Source organism: Enhydra lutris, unplaced genomic scaffold, assembly GCF_002288905.1.
Source record: "Enhydra lutris kenyoni isolate GAN:26980312 unplaced genomic scaffold, ASM228890v2 scaffoldscaffold51, whole genome shotgun sequence".
NCBI lineage: Eukaryota > Metazoa > Chordata > Mammalia > Carnivora > Mustelidae > Enhydra > Enhydra lutris.
In genome coordinates this window covers 13920470-13942131 of record NW_019154135.1, presented here as the reverse complement: position 1 = coordinate 13942131, position 21662 = coordinate 13920470, and the positions used below count along the sequence as shown (strand labels likewise).

Below are 21662 nucleotides of genomic sequence, written 5' to 3'. Positions count from 1 at the left end.
CAACAGTGTACGGCACACTTAAAAATATGCCAAGAAGCGGGGCGCCTGGGTGGCTCAGTGGGTTAAGCCTCTGTGTTCGGCTCAGGTCATGATCCTGGGGTCCTGGGATGGAGCCCCGCATCAGGCTCTCTGCTCAGCGGGGAGCCTGCTTCCCTTCCTCTCTCTCTCTGCCTGCCTCTCGGCCTACCTGGGATTGCTGTCTGTCAAATAAATAAATAAAATCTTTTAAAAATATGCCAAGAAGGTAGATCTTATGTTAAGTGCTCTTAAACACAAAAGAAAAACGACATATAATAAGTAAACAAACAAAAATAATAAAATACATAAAGAGAGTGAGAAGAAACTTTTTAGGTGATAGAGGGTTTATGGACTTCATTGTAGTAATGTCTTCACAGGGATATTCTGATCTTCAAGCTCATCAAATTGTCTACATTAGATATGTAGAGCTTTTTGAATATCATTCACACTCAATTAAGAGAGTAAGAGAATAAGAATAAGAAAGAGAATAAGAAAAGTCAGTTGCATTTCCATTCACTAACAATAAGAAATATTAAAAAAAGAAATTAAGGAAACAGTTCTATTTACATTAGCACCAGAAAGAAAAAATATGTAGAAATAATGGCCACCTGGGTAGCTCAGTCCCTGAAGCAGCCCACTCTCGACCTCGGCTCAGGTCGTGATCTCTGGGTGGTGAGACTGAGCCTCACATCAGGCCCCATGCTCAGTGAGGAGTCTGCTTGAGATCCTCTCTCCTCTCCCTCTCTTCCTGCCCCTCCCCTGCTCGTGTGATCTCTCTCTAAAAGGAATAAATAAATCCTTTAAAAATTTTATACAGGGGCGCCTGGGTGGCTCAGTGGGTTAAGCCGCTGCCTTCGGCTCAGGTCATGATCTCAGAGTCCTGGGATCGAGCCCTGCATCGGGCTCTCTGCTCTCTAGGGGAGCCTGCTTCTCTCTCTCTCTCTCTCTCTCTCTCTCTCTGCCTGCCTCTCCGTCTACTTGTGATCTCTCTCTGTCAAATAAATAAATAAAATCTTTAAAAAAAATTTTTTTAATTGTATCAAAGGACATTTTCAAAAGACTGAAAAGACAACCCACAGAATGGAAGAAGATATTTGCAAATCATATACCTGATAAGGAGATTAATATCCAAAATACATAAGGAACACATACAACTCAACCACAAAAAAAAAAAAAAAACCCAAACAACCCCATTTAAAAATGGGCAAAGGGCTTGAACAGACATTTCTCCAAGGAAGATATACTTGTGGTAAATGAAAATATGCTCAACATCCTTAGTCATTAAAGAGATGCAAATAAAAAGCACAGTGAGATACCTCTTCCCACATACTGAAGTGGCAATCACCAAACAAAAGAAAATATCAAGTATTGATGATGATGATGTGGAGAAACTGGGACCCTTGTATATCATTGGTGGGAATGTAGGATGGTTCAACCACTGTGGAAAACAGTTTCACAGTTGCTAGAAATGCTAAACATTAGAAATACCATATGAGCCAGCTGTTCTGCTTCTGGGTATAGATCCCAAAGAAGTGAAGGCGGGAACTCATACAGATACTTGTGCACCAAGGCTCACAGTAGTAGGTATTCATAATGGTGAACAGGCAGAAACAACCCAAATGCCCATCAACAACTGAACGGATAAACAAAATATGGCATAAACATAAGATGGAACATTATTTATTCATAAGAAGTGGAGTTGTGACACACACCACAACATAGATAAGCCTAGAAAACACACTACATGAAATCACCCAGATACAAAGGGATATTCTGGGACTCAACTTAAATGAGGAAGATAGAGAAGGCAAACTAACAGATACAGAAAAAGAATTCGGGGTTACCAGGGGCCAGAGATGGGGGAATGGGGAGTTACTGCCTAGTAGTTACAGAGTCTCTGGAATGATAAAGTTTTAGAAATAGTGACGTCATGGTTGGACAACATGGGAATGTAATGAATGCCACAGAATTGTACACTTAAAACGATTACAATGGTAAGTTTTATTTTGAATAATCTGCCAAGACAAAAAAATTTGAAAAGAATCTATTTAGAAATCTCAGAAATTTTAAAAATATATTGTCGAAATAAAAGGTCTGAAAGAGTGGATTTTTTTTTATTTTCAGCGTAACAGAATTCATTGTTTATGCACCACATCCAGTGCTCCATGCAATACGTGCCCTCCATAATACCCACCACAAGGGTCCCCCAACCTCCCACCCTCCACCCCTCCAAAACCTCAGACTGTTTTTCAGAGTCCATAGTCTCTCATGGTTCATCTCCTCTTCCAATTTCCTTCAACTCCCTTCTCCTCTCCATCTCCCCATGTCCTCCATGTTATTTCTTATGCTCCACAAATAAGTGAAACCATATGACAATTGACTCTCTCTGCTTGACTTATTTCACTCAGCATAATCTCCTCCAGTCCCATTCATGTTGCTACAAAAGTTGGGTATTCATCCTTTCTGATGGAGGCATAATACTCCATAGTGTATATGGACCACATCTTCCTTATCCATTCGTCCGTTGAAGGGCATCTTGATTCTTTCCACACTTTAGCGACTTTGGCCATTGCTGCTATAAACATTGGGGTACAGATGGCCCTTCTTTTCACTACATTTTAATTATCAGAAAATGCAGGCTATATACCTAATGGACCCTAATCCTAAAAACAATTAAAAACTCCGGATAATTACTTTAAAATTAAATTGTCTAATCAGTAGGTAAGAAAGCTGGGAATCTTCCTCAGGTCACAGGAGCAAAGAGGTGAGCCTAGAGAAAACAGTCGCTTCTTTCTCTCGGGGGCCTTCACCAGACCAGAGAACCTGCATTTGGGATTTCACAGCCACAGGTGTTTAAGAAACAGAAAATAATCTTCAGGACCCAACCAAGGCAGGGGCTATAAAAGAGCAGCCTCCCTCCCTTGGGCTGGGATTCCGGAGGGTCATACCCATGGTTTTGACAGTGAAATAGAAATTACTGGCCTCCACCCCAGAGAAGAGTTGAGTGTCTCCAGTTCGGCTTAGGAGATTATTACCTCCAAGAATATGGGAACCACTAGTGGCCCTTACATGGCTGTGCAGCATGAATTCACGCCACCTGGGTGATCGGAAAATTGAGAAGCAGCTTTAGAGTGATCCTGGGTTGGGAGTCCTTCTAAAGTCTGGCAGACACAAACACAAATTTCCTCAAATTGTGGAAGGATCCACAATAATCCTGGGCATCAGAGAATTTATGAAATAAAATTCCAAGGAAAATAAAATTCCAAAGAATAATTCCAAATAAATTTTGAAATTCAAAAATAATGCAAACAGAAACAAGGCACCATGGATGAGAAAAAAAAGAAATCGGAACAGACCTTCAAGAATTTCAGATAAATGGAATTATTAGACACAGGCTTTAGAGTAACTATGTTTAATACTTTAAAACAGATAAAAATAACCTTGAAATACATACAAAAAAGGATGAGATTTAAAAAACAATCAAAATTTAAATAAAATAGAATTGAAATTACAAGTGTAATGGATGGGTCTCATAGCAAATTAGACACCCTGAAATTAGTGAAATGGAAAATAGAACTGAAAAGATTATCAGTAATGGAGCAAAAATTCAAAGAGAAGGAAAATATGAAGGTTAAGAAAATCAGCAGATAAAGTCAGAAGGTCTAACATATATGTAATTATGGACCCAGATGGGAAAAGAGGGAAAATGGAGAAGCAACAAATTAGCCCTAAATAAATTAGTTATGTAACTCCTGGTTACATAAGAGTGAAATGCATAAAACTAAGAGAGTGTACTCTAGACAAGAGGAAATTGGCAGATGGAAGATCTGGGCTGCATGAAGAAATAAAGACATAGAAAATAGAAATCTATTTATTTATTTGTTTGTTTATTTTTTATTTGACAGACAGAGATCACAAGCAGGCAGAGAGTCAGGCAGAGAGAGAGGGGAAGCAGGCTCCCTGCTGAGCAGAGAGCCCGACACGGGGCTCGATCTCAGGACCCTGAGATCATGACCCGAGCCGAAGGCAGAGGCTCAACCCACTGAGCCACCTAGGCACTCCAGAAAATAGAAGTCTAAACAAACACTGGCTTTAGAAACAATAATAGTGTATTATGGGTTAAATTTTTTAAAAATTTAAAGCAAGAATTATAGGGAAAGTAATGGTCTCCCAAAGACGCCCACATCCTCATTCCTGTCACCTATGAATACATCATGTAACATGGCAAAAGAGCACAAATTCATCATCTTCCAGTTCTGTAGGTTAGAAGGTGTTGGAAAGGCTGTGTTTCTTGCCAAAGACCCCTGGGGGAAATTCTATTCCCTGACCTTTCCCAGTTTCTAGAGGTGGCCTGTTGATCTCATCTCACAACCCCCTCCTCATTCTTCAAACTCAGCAACCTTGCATCTCCTCATATTTTCTTCTGCCTCCTGTCTACCTTCATGAACTCTGGTAATGACAATGCCTCTTCCCCTAATGCAGATAATTGTTTCATATTAAAGTCAGACAATTGGGGTGCCTGGGTGGCTCAGTGGGTTAAGCCTCTGCCTTCCGCTCGGGTCATGGTCCCAGGGTCCTGGGATCGAGCCCCACATTGGGCTCTCTGCTCAGCAGGGAGCCTGCTTCCTCCTCTCTCTGCCTGCCTCTCTGCCTACTTGTGATCTCTGTCAAATAAATAAATAAATCTTTAAAATCACAACCATTATAAAAAAAATAAAGTCAGCCAATTACCAACCTTAATTCCATCTTCAACCTTAATTTTTCTTTGCCATCACCCAGTACTTGAGAAACATACACCAAAAAAAACAAAAATAAAAACAAAAACCTCATAAGCATAAAGAATACATGAAAAAAAGAACTTGACCTAACATACATATATAGAATATTACACTCCATATCTATAGAATACACATTCTTTCAAGTGCTCATGTAACACCCATCCCCCAATCCCCTTCCCCTCTGGTAACCATCAGGTTGTTCTCTATATAAAAACCTATTTCTTGATTTTTCTCTTTCTTATTTTTCCCTTGTTTATTTCTTAAATTCAACATATGAGTGAAATCATTTGGTATTTGTCTTTATCTCACTGACTTATTTCAATAAAGGGTTAGTATCCAAAATATATAAAGAACTTACACAGCTCAACACCCAAAAAACAAATAATCCAATTTTTAAAATGAGCAAAAGACACAAACAGACATTTCTTCAAAGAATATAGACAGATGGCCAACAGACACACGAAATGATGCTCATCATCACTTATCATCAAAGATGTACAGGTTTATTTCTGAGCTATTCTATTCCATTGGTCTGTATGTCTATCATATACCAACACCACACCATTTTGACTACTGTAGCTTTGTAGTAAGTTTTGAAATCAGAAACTATGAATCCTCCAGGTTTGGTATTTTTCAAGATTGTGTTAGCTATTCACTGTCCCTTGAGATTCCACATAAATTTTAGAATGGACTGGGAAAAAAAAAAGTAACTGGGATTTTGTTAGGGATTACACTGAATATGTAGATCACTGTGAGTAATACATCTCAACAATATCGTCTTCCATGGGATAGGTTTCCATTTATTTATGTCTTATTTCTTTCGGCAACGTTCTGAAATTCTCGTGGTGTAAGTCTTTCGTCTCCTTGGTTAGGTTAGTTCTTAAGTATTTCATTCTTTTTTATGCTATTATAAATAGAATTGCTTTTATTTTTGTATGTATTATTTATTTATTTATAGAGAGTGTGGGAGTATTGGGGAGGGACAGAGGGAGAGGGAGAGAGAGAATCCCAAGCAGGATCCAAGCCCAGCACAGAGTCCGATACGGGGTTCCATCTCATGACCCCTGAGATCACGACCTGAACCCAAATCAAGAGTTGGATGCTTAATTGACTGAGCCACTCAGGCACCTCAATAATTGCTCTCATAATTTCCTTTTCAATTTGCTCATTGTTAGTGTAAAGAATTGCAGCTGGTTTCTGTATTAACTTTTTATCCTGCTACTTTGCTGAATTCACTTATTAAGTAGTTTTGTAGCATCTTTAGGATCTTCATATAAGATCATATCATCTGCAAACAGAGATTTTACTTTTTCCTTTCCATTTTGGATGCCTTTTGTCTTGCCTAACAGCTCTAGCTAGAACTTCTATTACTATGTTGTACAGAAGGAGTGAAAGTGGGCATCCTTGTCTTATTCCTGATCTTAGAGAAGTTTTCAGTCTTTCTTGAGTGTTAAGTTTGTTGTGTTTTTCATGTATGGCTTTTATTACATGGCATTTTTTAGATTTTTACATTTCCTACTCTTCTTGTTTGTTGTATCATAAAAGGATGTTGAATTTGACAAATGTTTTCTCTGTATCAAATGAGATGATCATGTGTGTTTTCCCTTCATTTTATTGATGTGTTGCATCACATTGATTGATTTGCATAATTTGAACCATCTGGGCATACCAGGGATAGATCCCACTTGGTTGTGATTACAAAATCCTCTTAAAATGCTGCTAAATTGTTTACTAGCATTTTGTCGAGGATTTCTACATCAATGTTCATTAGGAACACTGGTCTGTAGTTTTCTGTTCTTATAGTTTTTGTCTAGCTTTGTCTGGCCAACAGAGTAAGTCAGCCTCATAGAATGATTTACAAAGTATACACTTCAATTTTTCGGACATGTTTGAAAGGTAGTCTTCTTTAAATGTCTGGTAGAATTCACCAGTGAAACCATCAGGACCAGCACCTTTCTTTGTTGGGAGATTCTTATTACTTACTCAATCTCCTTACTAATAAGAGGTCTAATCAGATTGCCTATTTCTTCATGATTTAGTCTTGGTAGATTTTGTGCATCTAGAAATTTGTCCGTTTTGGGTGCCTGGGTGGCTCAGTGGGTTAAAGCCTCTGCCTTTGATCAGGTCATGTTCCCAGGGTCCTGGGATCGAGCCCCACATCGGGCTCTCTGCTCAGCAGGGAGCCGCTTCCCCCTTTCTCTCTCTGCCTGCCTCTCTGACTACTTGTGATCTCTACCTATCAAATAAATTAAAATAAATAAATCTTAGAAATTTGTCCATTTCAACTATATTATTCAATTTTTCAGCATACAATTGTTCATGTACTCTTAATCTTTTTTTATTTCTATACAATCAATAGTAATGTCCCCACTTTCATTTGTGATTTTAGTAATTTGAGACTTCCTTTTCTCTTACTCCATCTAGCTAAAGATTTTCAAAAAACCAACTTTTGGTTTCGTTGACTTTCTCTACCATTTTTCTACATTATTTCATTGATCTCTGCTCTAATCTTTATTGTTTCTTTCCTTTTGCTAGCTGTGGCTTTAGTATATTCTTCTTTTTCTAGTTCCTCAAGTTGTTGTTTTGAGATCTTTCTTGTTTCTAACGTAGACATTTATAGCTATAAGTTTCCCTCTTAGCACTACTTTCAATGCATCTCATGAGTTTTATATATTGTTTTTGTTTTCATTTGTCTAGGTATTTTCAAATTTCCCTTATGATTTCTTCTTCAATCTGTTGGTTGTTTAAAAGCGTGGGGTTCTTTTTGTTTGTTTTTAAGATTTTGTTTATGTATTTGAGAGAAAGTAAGCACAAACAGGGGGAGTGGCAAGGAGAGGGAGAAGCAGGCTCTCCACTGAGGCTTCTCCACTGAAGGAACCTGATGCACGACTTACTCTCAGGAACCCAGGATCATCACCTGAGCCAAAGGTAGGTGCTCAATGGACTGATTTACCCATGCATCCCTAAAAGTGTGTTTTATAGGGTGCCTGGGTGACTCAGTTGGGCAGCTGCCTTCGGCTCAGGTCATGATCCTAGAGTACCAGGATCAAGTCCTGCATCGGGCTCCCAGCTCCACAGAGAGTCTGCTTCTCCTCTCTCATGCTCTCTTTCACTGTCTCTCTCTCAAATAAATAAATAAAATCTTTTTTAAAAAGTGTGTTCTATAGTGCCCAAAATTTTGTGCATTTTAGTTTGTTATTGGCTTCTAACTTTATCCATTGTGGTCAGAGAATATGCCTTGGAATACAACTAACTTTTAAAATCTATTGAGTTAATTTGTGGCCCTCCATATGGTCAATCCTTGAAAATCTCCCACGTACACTTGAGAAGAATGTGTATGATGTGTGGTTAGGTGGAGTGCTCTGTGTCTATTAGAACTAGCTGGTTTGTTGTATTGCTTAAGTCCTTATCTCTTTATCTTCTATCTTGTTGTTCTATTACTCTGAGTGGGTTTCTTAAGTTTCCAAATGTTGTAAAACCTTCAACTCTGTCACTTTTTGTTTTAATATTTTGATGGTCTGTGATTAGGTGCATAAATATTTATAATTACCTTCTTGCTGTTAAAATGTTCATTAACACGTAATGTCTTTTTTTTTCCTCTTGTAAGCTTTTTTCTATATTAAGTCTATTTTTTTCTGAAGTTAGTATAGTCCTTTGTGCTCTCTTTTGGTTACTTATTTGCATGGAATATCTTTCTCTCTTTTCACTTTCAAGTGGTCTGTATCTTGAAATCTCAAGTGAGTCTCTTGTACACAGATAGTTTGATCTGCCAATCTCTGTTTTTTAACTGGAGAGTCTAATCCATTTACATTTAAAGTAATTATTGATATGAAGGGACATATTACTGTCATTGTGCTGTTTATTTTCTATATGCCCTATTGCTTTTTTCTCCCTTTTCCTCCATCCCTATCTTCTTTTGTATTTGACTTTTTTGTAGCAAAATGTTTAAGTTCCTTCTTACTTTCCTTTTGTGTATATTCTACAGTCATTTTCTTGTGGTTGCCATGGTGATCAACACTTAATATCCTAAAGTTGTAACATTCTTTTTTTTTTAAAGATTTTATTTATTTATTTGACAGAGAGAGAAATCACAAGTAGGCAGAGCAGCAGGCAGAGAGAGGGGGAAGCAGGCACCCCGCCGAGCAGAGAGCCCAATGCGGGGCTCGATCCCAGGACCCTGAGATCATGACCTGAGCCAAAGGCAGAGGCTTAACCCACTGAGCCACTCAGGCACCCCAAGTTTTAACATTCTAAATTGAATTTATAGCAGCTTATCTTCAATAATTTAAACTGTCTCGAACCCTTTTAGTTGATGTCACCAAATCGCATCTTTATACACTGTATGCTCCAAAACAAAAATTACTACTTTAAATGCATTAGTCTCTTAAATCATGTAAAAAATACAATTCGGAGTTGTAAGTCAAAATTACAGTAATAATTATAGTAGTAACTAGGGTTTTTTTTTCCATTTAAGTGCATTAGTACCATAAATCCCCTAGAAAAAGAAAACATACAATTACAAGCTATTACAATAGTCCTACGTTTATAATTTTCCATGTATTTATTTTTACTGAGATCTTTATTTCTCCTCATGGCTTCAGGTTAATATCCAGTGTCTTTCATTTTCCAGGACTCCCTTAAACATTTCTTGCAGGGCAGATCTAGTGGTCACAAACCCCCTCAATTTTTGTTTGATTTCTCCCTCACTTCTGAAGGATGTGTTTTATAGTGCCCAAATATAGTGCTGTATATAGGATTCTTGGTTGAGAGGTTTTTTTTTCCTTTGAGCACTTAGAATATATCCATCGTCTTCTAGCTTCCAACATTCTGCAGACGATCCCTGATGATCACTTGTTTTTTACAATTGTCTTCTTTTTTGCTGCTTTCAAGGTTTGCCCTTTTATTTGGCTTTTGAAAGTCTGATTATAATGTGTCTTGGAGTGGGTCTTTTGGAGTTCATCTTAGTTGGAGTTTGTTGAGCTTCTTGGATGTTCATATTCATGTCTTTCTTCAAGTCTGGGAAGCATTCAGCAATCATTTCATTAAATATTCCCTCTGCCTCTTTCTTCTTCTGAGACTCCCATAATGCATATGCTGGTGCTTTTGGTGATTTCCCATAAACATCCAGGTTGTGTTTGCTATTTTTCAACTTTATCTATTCCTGAACCTCAATAATTTCTATTGTCTTTTCTTAAAGTACTGATTTATGTTCTGCCAGCTCAAATTCTGCCTTTGACTCCTTGTGATTTTTTTTTTAAATTTCAGTTACTGTAACTTTCAGCTCCAGAATTTCATTTTGGTTTCATTTTAGATTTTCCATTTCTTGATAGTGCATTTTGTTCTCACATTGTTTTCTTGACTTTCTCTACATCTTCCTTTAGTTTTTAAAAGTATTTTTTAAATTTTTTGAAAGATTTTTACTTATTTGACAGAGATCACAATAGGCAGAGAGGCAGGCAGAGAGAGAGGAGGAAGCAGGCTCCCTGCTGAGCAGAGAGCCCGATGCGGGGCTCTATCCCAGGACCCTGAGATCAAGACCTGAGTTGAAAGCAGAGACTTTAACCCACTGAGCCACCCAGGTGCCCCTTCCTTTAGTTCTTTTAGCATCTTTAAGAACATTATTTTAAGGTCTTTGCCTAATATATCTTCCAATAAGTCTTTTTCAGGAACAGATTCTGTTGTATTTTTTTTTCCTTTGAATGAGTAGTACTTTCCTGTCTCTTTGCCTTGTGATATTTTGTTGAACACTGGACATTTGTTTCTAATAATGTGATAACTCTGAAAATCAGATTCTTTCCCTTCCCCATGGTTGGCTGCTTTTTGTTATTTTTGTTTATTTTTTATTATACTCATTCTGTGCTCAGGATCAGCCCAAGGTGTAGATACAACATCTTCTTTTTTCCTTATGCATACACAATACACTAATTTTCCCTGTATATGCAGGTGTTTTCGAATACGTTAGTTGTTTTTTTTTTTAAGATTTTATTTATTTACTTGACAGAAAGAGATCACAAGTAGGCAGAGAGGCAGGCAGGGAGAGAAGGGGAAACAGGCTCATTGCTGAGCAGAGAGCCCGATGTGGGGCTCGATCCCAGGACGCTGGGATCATGACCTGAGCCAAAAGCAGAGGCTTAACCCACTGAGCCACCCAGGTGCCCCTGAATATGTTAGTTTTTAATGCCTAGTTCCCCACCACACACACACATACACACACACAACAACACAGCAAAAAATGAAGGAATGAATGATGGGAGGAGGGGGGACACTTGCCCTTTAAATATCCTGTAAGACACTTGAGCCAAATGGGGAAGGTGCAATGATAATGGCTCCCTGCCTTTTTGCACCTCTATGTTCAGAAGCAGCAATCAGTGATCAGATGAAAGATCCCTGATATTTGGAGGGCAGAATCTTCTTGCTTGCTTGGCTCCCACAAGCAGTGTGCAAGTTGTTCCAGGAACATGGCTGCCTGCCAAGTGGCTAGGGGTTGGCAATGTGTAGCTATTACCATCCTAGAACTGAAATCAAGTGAAATTTCCTATTCAAACCTTCCCCTGAAAGTTTCAAGCCTTCAACAGTTTCCAGAGTTCCAAAATAGTTACATCCGATGATTTTGCCAGTACAATGGTTGTCCAGGCAAAGAAACAAATTCCTGGTGCTTTTGATTCCACCATATTCCTAGAATCCTCGTTAGTCTTTTGTTGTTAGTAGTGGTGGTCTTTTCAAGAAATGATTTCAAAACCTCGCTTTTCTATTCTATATTTTGTTCATCTCTCATCTTTACTATTTCTTTCCCTCTGCTGGCTTTAGTTTAATTTCTCCACTTCTGAAGGTTTTGGTGGATATAGGATTCTTGGCTGACATGGTTTTTTTGGGAGGGAGTTGTTTTTGTTTTTGTTTTTTCCTTTCACCACTTTGAATATGCTAGCCCACTCACTTCTGGCCTCCAAAGTTTCAGCTGAGGAATCTGGTGGGAGTCTTATCGAACATCCTTTTTATGTAATGAGCCACTTCTGTCTTGCTGCTTCCAAGATTCTGTTTTTGTTTTCAACAATTTATGTGCCTCCATGTGGGTCTCCTTGAATTCATCTTATTTTGAGCTTGTTAAGGTTGTTGGATGTTTATATTCAAGTCTTTCATCAAATTTGGGAAGTCTTCAGGTACTATTTCTTCCAACAATTTCTCTCTCTTGCTCACTCTTCTTCTGGGACTTCCACAATGTACAATCATCTTCTAGAAGGTGTCCTACAGTTTCCTTTGGCTTTGTTCATTATTCTTCAATCTTTATTCTTTCCTTTTTTCAGACTCGATCATTTCAATTATCTTTTCCAGTTCACTGATTCTTTCTTCTGCATGCTCCAATCTGCCTTTGAATCTCTCTAGTGAGTTTTTCACTTAAGTTCTTCTACTTCTCAGCTCCAGAATTTCTTTGTGATATGTTGATATTTCCACTTTGCTCATACATCATTTTCTTGACTTTCTCTGTGTCCTTTAGTTTTTCAAGCAACTTTAACATGAAAAACAATACTTTTTCAAAGTAATTTCTAGTAGCTTTGCCATCTGGCCTTTGTCACTGGACATTTTCTGTTGTCTTTTTCTTTGAATGTGTCATACTTTCCTGTTTCCTTAAGTGTCTTGTGATTTTTTTTTCTTGGAAACTTGGATGTTTGAATCTAATAATATAGTAAGCCTGGAGATCAGATTCTCCTCTTTCCCTAGGATTTTCTTTTGGGTTTTGTTTTTGTTTGTGCCTTTGTTTTATTGTTGTAGAGTGTCTCTGTGCCAGAAATCACCTGAGGTGTAAATGTAATGTCTTCCCCAATCTTTCTGTAGGCATGCACAATGACTCTGTTGTTTATAATACAGTTGCCCTAAAGATTCCTCCTGCATGCTTTGAGATCCGTATCAGACAATGTTATAATTTTTGTCTCAATCACCAAATTTAATTTAGAAAACTCAACAAGAGAAAAAAACTCCATCGTGTTAATTTACATATTTACTCTTTCCACTGTTTTATATCCCTTCCTGATGTTTCAAGATTCCTTCTTCTATCATTCCCTTTGAAAATGAAGAAACTCCTTTAGCCTTTTTTTTTTTTTTTGAATGGGTAGATCTTCTGCTGACAAATCCTCTTAGTTTTCCTTCATCAGAGAATGTCTTGATTCTCATTTTATTCCAGAAAAATATTTTCACTGGATAGAGAACTCTGAGTTACAGTTCTTTGTTTTCACACTTGAAAATACCATGCCACTTTCTTCTGTGCTTCTTGGTTTCTAGTAAAAATTCTGCTATAATTTGGATTGTTTTCCACGTATTGTTTCTTTTTTCAAGGTTATCTTGTCTTTGGTTTTCAGAATTTTGACTATGAAGCATCTTGGCATGGTCTTTTTTGAAGTATATCCTATTTGGTTACCATAGAATGGAGAGCTTATAAACAACAGAGATTTATTTCTCACAGTTCCAGGTTGTTGGCCTCCTCTGACATCACACAAGCACAAGAAGGAAGACCCCACCTTTTACTGCCAAGTGAAGATGAGAGTTCACCAACCAGGCTGCAAGAATGTGATGGTCAACTTTTACATCAACTTGACTGGGCCACAAAATGCCCAGGTAGCTGGTTAAAGATTATTTCTGAATGCATCTCTTAACGGTGTTTTCAGAGGAGATTAGCCTTTGAATTGATGGACTGAATAAAACAGAGATCCTCCCCAATGTGGATGGTAATACCCAACCTGTTGAGGGCCTGAACAGAACAAAAAAGTGGAGGAAAGTTAAACTGGCTCTCTGCCTCAATGCTTGAACTAAGACATCAATCTTCTGTACTCAGGGCTCCTGGTTCTCAGGCTTTCAGATACAGACTGGCAGATACACCATCAGTTCCCCAGCGCTCGGGCTTCAAACCACACCACGAGCTCTCCTGGGTCTCCAATTTGTACAGAGCCAGTCATGGGATTCCCATAACCCAGTATCTTATAATAAACATATCTCCCTTTCCCCACTCCCACCCCTAGTTTCTCTAGAGAACACCAATACAGAGGGTGAGGAACACCTTTTAACTGCTCCCCATGTGGCCTTCCCTGTGAGAGAGAAAAAGTACCATCACTGGGGGGGGGGGGGGGGCATGACAATCCCATCTCCTCTGGGCCTTCTCTGACAGCAGCCCAGCAAGGAAGGAGGATGACCTCTTTACAACACAGCTATCATGAAAGTCTAGGCTCCTCACTGAACTCACTGAATAATGCAGATGGGGCCTTATTTTGTTTCATGGTGTTTGGCTATAGTAAAGCAGTTATTTCCTGTAAGTTCTCTGTCTTGCTAAACTGCCCCTTTCCTGGTCCGTGGGTGAAAAAGTACAGGCTTCTGTTGGGGCTCCCCCCCGCAACCCAACTCCCATTGATATTTCCAGGTTGTTGGCTTCTCCAGCATCAAACCCAGGATATACTGAGCAAAAAGAGAACTCACTGTCATGTCATTTTCAGATCCCATGATCCCTTCCCATGTCTGCCATCTTCTCTTCATACTTGAGAGTTTCCTCATGGTTTGATAAAGCCCAATTTATTTTATTTTTGTATAGCGCATGCCGAAGTTATAAAGTATCTTTGTTCAACCCAAGGTCACAAAGATTTTCTGGTTTTTTTTCTAGAAGTTTTATAGTTCTAAACTAATTTAACAGTTAAGTCTATGATCCTTTTTTTTTTTTTTAAAGATTTTTTTTTTTTTTTTTTTGACGGAGAGAGATCACAAGCAGGCAGAGAGGCAGGCAGAGAGAGAGGAAGGGAAGCAGGCTCCCTGCTGAGCAGATAGCCCGACGTGGGGCTCGATCCCAGGACTCCGGGACCATGACCTGAGCCGAAGGCAGAGGCTTTAACCCACTGAGCCACCCAGGCGCCCCTATGATCCTTTTTATGTGCGTAAAGCTGTTATTTTTTATACATCTAATTGTTCCAGAACCGTTCTCCATTGAATGGCTCTGACGTCCACCGCAGTCCATCTGGGTTGCTATAACAGAAAACCATAGACTGGGGACCTTATAAACAACAGAGATTTTATTTCTCACAATTCCAGAGGCTGGGAAGTCCCAAATCAAGGCACAAGCAGATTTGGTATCTGGTAGGGTCCACTTCCTAATTTATAGATGACTGTTTTTTGCTATGTACTGACATGATAGAAGGGACAAAGGAACTCCCTAGGGTTTCTTTTTTATAAGGACACTAATCCCATTCATGAGGGCTCTGCTCTCAAGACCTTATTAATTGAAAAGTGCCCCACCTCCTACTGCCATCACCTTAGAGATTAGGATTTAACATATGACATTTAGGTGGACACATTCAGTCTATGGCAGCACCTTTTTTAAAATCAGCATGTGGGTTTATTTCTGTATTCTCTATTCTTTTTTCATTTTCACATTTCATTTTCTATTCTTTCATTATTTCAAGATAACTTGGCTATCTTTATGCCAACACATCTTCTTCATTGCATAGCTTTATATTTTGTAATCATATGGCTTGAGTCCTCCCACTTTGTTTCTCTTCAAAGTTGGTCTGTCCATTCTGAGTCCTCACCATATCCATACAGAGGCTAGAGTCAATTTGCAAATTTCTACCAAAAAAACTTGCTGGGATTTTTTTTTTTTCTTAAATATTTTATTTACTTATTTGAGAGAGCATGAGCAAGGGGAGGGGGAGTTGAGGAGGCAGTCTCACCGCTGAGTAGGGAGCATGATGTGTGGCTGGATCCCAGGACCCTGAGATCATGACCTGAGCTGAAGTCAGATGCTTAAGTGACTGAGCCATCGAGGTGCTCCAGCTGGGATTTTTATTTTGATTACATTGAATATACTGACTAATTCAGGAAGAACTGATATCTTAACAACACTGAGTCTTCCAACCCACGAACACAGGCTATCTTGCAATTACTTTGATCTTTAATTTCTCTGAGCAATGTTTGGTAGTTTTCAGTGTAAAGGTCTTCCATATCTTTCCTCAAGTTTATTCAGAAGCATTTAATATTTTTCATAGTACCATATATGGCATTTTTTTCCAATTTCTGATTGTTGCTAGCACACAGAAATAAAGTTAATGTCTGTAGATGATTTTGCACCTGTTAACAGTTAAAGCATTAATAGTTCCAGAAGCTTTCTGTAATCTCCAATTTTCTGGACAGACAAGCATGTTGTCTGCGAGTAAAAACATTTTTATTTCTTTCCACTGCCTGGATTTTACTTCTTTTCCTTGCTTTATAGAAATGGCTAGGAATTCCAGTATAACACTGGATAGTAGTGAGGTTTTAGGGTGATCTTCCGGGGTACTAGACTGAGTTTTTCACTAGCTGTTGGCAAAAGGCCTCTCTCAGTTCCTTGGCACAGGGGCCTGTCCATAGGACAGCTCACAGTATGGTAGCTGGCTTCGATCAGAGCAAGGGAGTGAGGGAGTAAGGAAGCAAGGAGACAGCAAGAGAGGTTGCCCAAGACGGAAGCCAGTCTTTTTCTTACCCTAATCTCGGAAATGACTTCCCATCACCTTTTCTATTCATTAGAAACATCACTTAATCTAGCCCACACTCAAGGAGAGGAGATTACACAAGGGCCTGAATACCAGGAGGTAGGAATTGTTGGGGGCCATCTTAGAGTCTCCCTACAATAAGCTCTCAATGGCCAAATCAGGGACAATTTGGTCAACATAATAAATAATGACACTAATGGACTAAAATCAACAGAATAAAAATCCATGAGTCCATACTGATATAAACAAAAGAATTGAAAAAATGAATTTAAAAACTGGGGGGGAAAAAAGGGGTGCCTGTCTGGCTCAGTCAGTGGAGCATATGACCCCTGATCTCGGGATCATGAGTTTGAGGCCCAAGCTGGGTGCAGAGATTACTTAAAAAAATAAAACATAAAAAATAATAAATAAATACATAAAGAAATAATAAAAGTGGGGGAGAAAAGGCAGCTCTTCCTTACCACAGAATTCCATTTAACAAATGTTGAAAGAGGGGTGCCTGGGTGGCTCAGTCAGTTGGGCATCTGTCTTTGGCTCAGGTCATGATCCTGGAGTCCTGGGATGGAGTCCCGCATCAGGCTCCCTGCTCAAAGGGGAGTCTGCTTCTCCTTCTGCCCTGCACCCCACTTGTGCTCTCTCGTGCATGCTCTCTAATAAACAAATAAAATCTAAAAAAATACATAAATGAAAATAAAAATAAGCATAGAGAACTAGAAATAAAAGCATAGGGAAACACCACAGGAATAAGTGCCGTAGGCAAGACTGCAACCTACAATTCGGAGATAAAAGTGTGGTGAATATGCGTGCGCACGGCCTCAGCAGTCCCCCTCAGAAGCTATTTTTTACTTTAAAAAGAAAAACATTAACTTTACAATTAAAAAATCAACCTAACTGATCAGATTTAATTAGTAATAAAACTTACCAATGTCATGTACCCTCCAATATGACGCACTGGGGACACAGCAGCACTTCCATAATAGTCTTGCCAAAAATGCATTACCTGCGTCTCATGAATCAGAAAATCCAAACTGAAGGACATTCTACAAAATGACTTTCCCATACTTGCCCAACAATGACAAGGTCATCAAAGATGAAAAAAAGACTAGAATTTCTGCAGAAGGCTAAGAGATAGGACAAGCATCAGACAATAATTAGACAATTGACAAAATCTGACTGAAGTCTGTATGGATGTCAACCAGCTAACAGTTCTGTACAGATGTTACTTTTCTGGGTTAGTTCATTGTATCAGTTCGGTGATACTCGAACATGAGGGCAGGCTGGGTGAGTACACAAGTACGTATGGTTGTTGTTACTCTATTTTAAACAGCTTACCAACCGTACACTTACAATTCCCATGCATTTTAGCAGCCACTCTCTGTTCCGCCCTCCCTCAGCCCTAGGCCCCCACTGATCCACGCTCTGTCTCTACGGAGCTGCCCATTCTGGACAACTGATGTAAGTGGCATCGTACGATATGGAGCCTCTTGTAAATGGCCTCTCACTTACCATGTTTCCAAGCCTCACCCATTGTTATGCCTTGAACTGTGTCCACCCAAAGGATGGAAGTCCTAATCCCCAGTCCCTGTGAATGTGACTTCTCTGAAAACTGGGTGTCTGCAATGTCAAGGTATGATGAGGTCATTCGGGAGGGCCCCAAATTCGGGGACTCCTTATAAAAAGGAGCAATTTGGACACACAGACACATGGAGAGGTTAAGACAAGTCAAGACACAGGGAAAACACCATCTGCAGGCCAAGAGTGCCTGGGACTATCAGAAGCTGGATGAGAGGCACAACCCTCACAGCCCTGACAAGGAAACAACCCTGCCAATTCCTTGATTTTAGAATACTGGCTCCAAAACTGTGAGCCAGTACATTCCACCCAGCCGTCCAGTTTGTGGTCCTTTGTCACGGCGACCTCAGCATCTCATCTACCCATGTGGCAGCACTCATCAGTGCTTCGTTCCTTGTTACTGCCAGAAGTATCCCTCGGAGTGGATGCGTCACACCGCCTTTATCCCTGCAACATGTGGGTTGTTTGACCTTTTGGCTAGTACAAATAATGCTACTATACACGTCTGCGTACAAGTTTCTGTGTGGGCATTCATTCTTTATTTCCTTTCATTCCTCCTGGGTACACACCTAAGAATGGAATGCTAGGGCATACAGTCGCGTGTTCAACTTCTTACGGAACTGCCAAGCTGTTTTCCAAAGCAGTAGCACCTGCTTAAGTTCCCGCCAGGACTGTATGAGGCTTCCAACTTCTCCACGTCCTCTCTGATATTTCCCGCCGTCTGTCCTTTTGACTGGAGCCATCCAGAGGGTGTGAAGGGCCATCGCACTGTGTCTGCAACTCTGCATTTCTCTCATGACTAAGGACACTGAGCCTTTGTGCTCTATGTGCTTATTGGCCATTTCTTTATCTCCTTTGAGGAAACGTGTATTCAAGTCTTTTGCTCAGTTTTTAATTAGTTTGCCTTTTTTATTGAGTTGTAAGCATTCTTATATATTCTGAACACCAGACCCTTATCAAATATACGATTTGCAAGTATTTTCTCTCATTCTGTCGCTTGTCTTTTTGCTTCCTGATGATGCTATTTGCAACCCCAAAGTTTTAAATTTTTCTGCAGTCCAATTTATCAATTTTTAAATCTTTTACTATATTTGCAACACTTCTGTACATCGAAAATTACACAGAAGACTGGGTACAAAATACACAACGATTAAGATAAAAAGATGTACAAAATACGGGCACCTGGGTGGCTCAGTGGGTTAAAGCCTCTGCCTTCAGCTCAGGTCATGATCCCAGGGTCCTGGGATCAAGCCCCGTATCGGGCTCCCTGCTCAGCGGGGAGTCTGCTTCCCCACCCCCTGCCTGTCTGCCTACTTGTGATCTCTGTCAAGTAAATAAATAAAATCTTTAAATAAAACAAACAAAAAAAAAGAAATGCACAAAATAGACAGTAATCAAAATAAGCTGTACGAAAGTTTATGTAGGAGGTCTAAACCACTATGCACTAAACTACCAACACGCAGCAGAAATGGACTGTTCTCATTGCTATTCAACACAATAGTTTTTTTCCAATTATACAACTGATACAAATCCTCTAAGGAAATTTCGTAATTGAGATCATTAGCGAAATCACCACTCAGATAGTCATTGTTGTCATGGCTATACGAAACGATTTACAAACACTTGGGATCATCTGTTTTATAGGAGGACAGCCACGCAACAACTTACGGACTAAGAAGTCTTTATGCAGAGACAGCAAGGACAGGGGCTCAAGCAGGGCTGCTCAGGCAGGTGACCCCTGAGGGGGCTTTGGAAGGTCAGCGAATGGCTCTGCTTCAGGGGAGGCAGCGAGCTCTCCGAGCAGAAGGTGGCCGGGAGTAGGGAAGGTCATGGGAATAATACTGGGGGCAGCCGGGAGTAGGGAAGGGCACCGGGCCGGTGACGGAAACTGGCGACTGTGAGCCAAGCTGGACCACGCCGGATTTTGGAGAACCTGAGGCCAGTGGGCGTGCGCCTCGCGGGCGTCCCCGCAGCGGGCCGGGCAGGGCGCGCCTTGGTGAAACGGGCGCGGTACTGGAGAGCGCGCTCCGGAACCGAAGCCAGAGCTGGGGGGCCGGGCGAGGTCTGTGGCACCTCGTGTTCTGACGCCGCACACCAGGGTGAGCCCGTCCTGCTGGAGCGGGGAGACGCCCGTCCCGGGGCGAGCGCTCCGCACGTCCGCTCAACCGAAACTCGGTTTAGGGCGCGGGCGGGCGCCGTGGTCGAGCACGCGACTCCGGAGGCCGGGCACGAGTCCGAGCGCGCCGCGGGTGTGGACGGGACTGAACCCCACAGCGCCCGCGAAGCGCCCAGTGTGGAGGGGAGCGCGCCTGCCCGCGCGCCGGACCCCTTGCGGCTCCGCCCTCCACGCGTCCGCGCTGCCACGGCGCGCTCCGTCGCTCCCCGCCGCGGGCTGCAGCCCTAGCGCCGCGCCGCCGCCCCCGAGCTCGGGCAAGAGGCAGGACGGAGGCTGGGCCCGCGGGGTCCAAACCGCGGCTCCGAGGCCCACGGCCGCCGGCGCGCCCGCCTCCGCCCACACAGAACACGCGCGGGCGGCGGTACTTACAGAACCATGGCCCTCGGGACCGCCCCGCGGCCTGGGAGCGAGCCCAGCGGGCGGGCACGGACCATGGCCTGGGAGCGAGCCCAGCGGGCGGGTACACAGCCGGGGCGCAGGGCCGGGACGGGCCGGACGCGCTGGACCTGGCGACCGCTCCGCCTCACAGGGAGCGCCCGGCCTGCGGGCGCCGGCCCCACAGTGCCCCGCGGCGCGCACGCGCAGACGGCTGCTCCTCGAGGGACCCAAACCGGAGACTGACGACCGCGAGGAACCCAGTGGGGGAGAGCCGCCGCGCGCCCTTAAAAGGGCAGGGCCACGCCCCGGAGTCACGTGGGGCTTGCGTCACGCGGGGCGGGGCCTGGGGGCGGGGTCCGATGAGCGGGGGGCGGGACCATATGGGGCGGGGGCGGGGTCCGATGGGCGGTGCTCCGAAGGGCGGAGGGCCTGAGGTAGAGGACCGACGGGGAGGGGCGGGGCCTGACGGACAGGATTACTGCGCTCCTGGTGGGCGGGGTCAGGTGTGCCGTGGGGCGGAGCCTGGGGCGGGGTCCATGAGAGGAGTCACCGTATTAATACTTACATATATACTGAGTAAGTAATAAGTTCCCATGGGTTCAAAATTCAGAAGGTACAAAGAGGGTCTCCGGGGAGAGTCTGGCATCCACGCCTGTCCCCCAGTTGCCCTTGAAGGTGACCCGCGTTAGGGGCTCCCTCCTCCAGGTCACACTCCCCAGCCCGCCCTTCGCAGCACTGATGCCAGCATCCTTGGCTCCGTGCTGGACACACCTGCGTACGCCATCCACGCCCCAGAATGCGCCGCCACATGACAGTGCTGGCCAGGAGGCAGGCAAGTGTCGTCCTCACGACGCACCAGATAATTATGTGGAGGCCCAGAGAGGTCCCGGCGATGTTCCCGGTCGTAGAGATTGGGCTCAGACCTGGGTCTTCCAACCGCCTTCGATCGGCACAGAAATGCGATACATGAGCGGATTCGTTTCTGGCAAATCACTCTGCTCCCTTGAAACGCCAGGCAACCTTCGAAACTCCTTGGTGTTTGTTGGAGTGTCCCGGCAGAGACCACTTCTGGCCTCTCAGGGAATGTCCCTTCTTAGTGTCCATTCACCACCGCCCGCCCTGAAGAGAGACGCGCGTTCTCGGGGCAGGAAACCACCGGAGCTGGGGAGAAGCCCGGTGAGCCGCGGGCATCAGGAAACCCGCAGTACGACCAGCTTCTCTTTCCCCCATGGTTCCCACTCC

The 21662-nt window shown here is 42.2% G+C and overlaps 1 protein-coding gene across 1 annotated transcript in view; it reads right to left on the bottom strand.

Moving 5' to 3' along the window:
• The window catches only part of LOC111156995 (up-regulator of cell proliferation-like), a 55119-nt gene extending 34481 nt beyond the window's left edge, over nt 1-20638 (bottom strand). Inside the window, exon 1 of the mRNA XM_022518196.1 lies at nt 20412-20638. Coding sequence (XP_022373904.1) covers nt 20412-20476 — 65 coding nt within the window. The 5' untranslated portion in view covers nt 20477-20638. The remainder of the gene's footprint in view (nt 1-20411) is intronic.
• Between the last annotated feature and the right edge of the window lie 1024 nt (nt 20639-21662).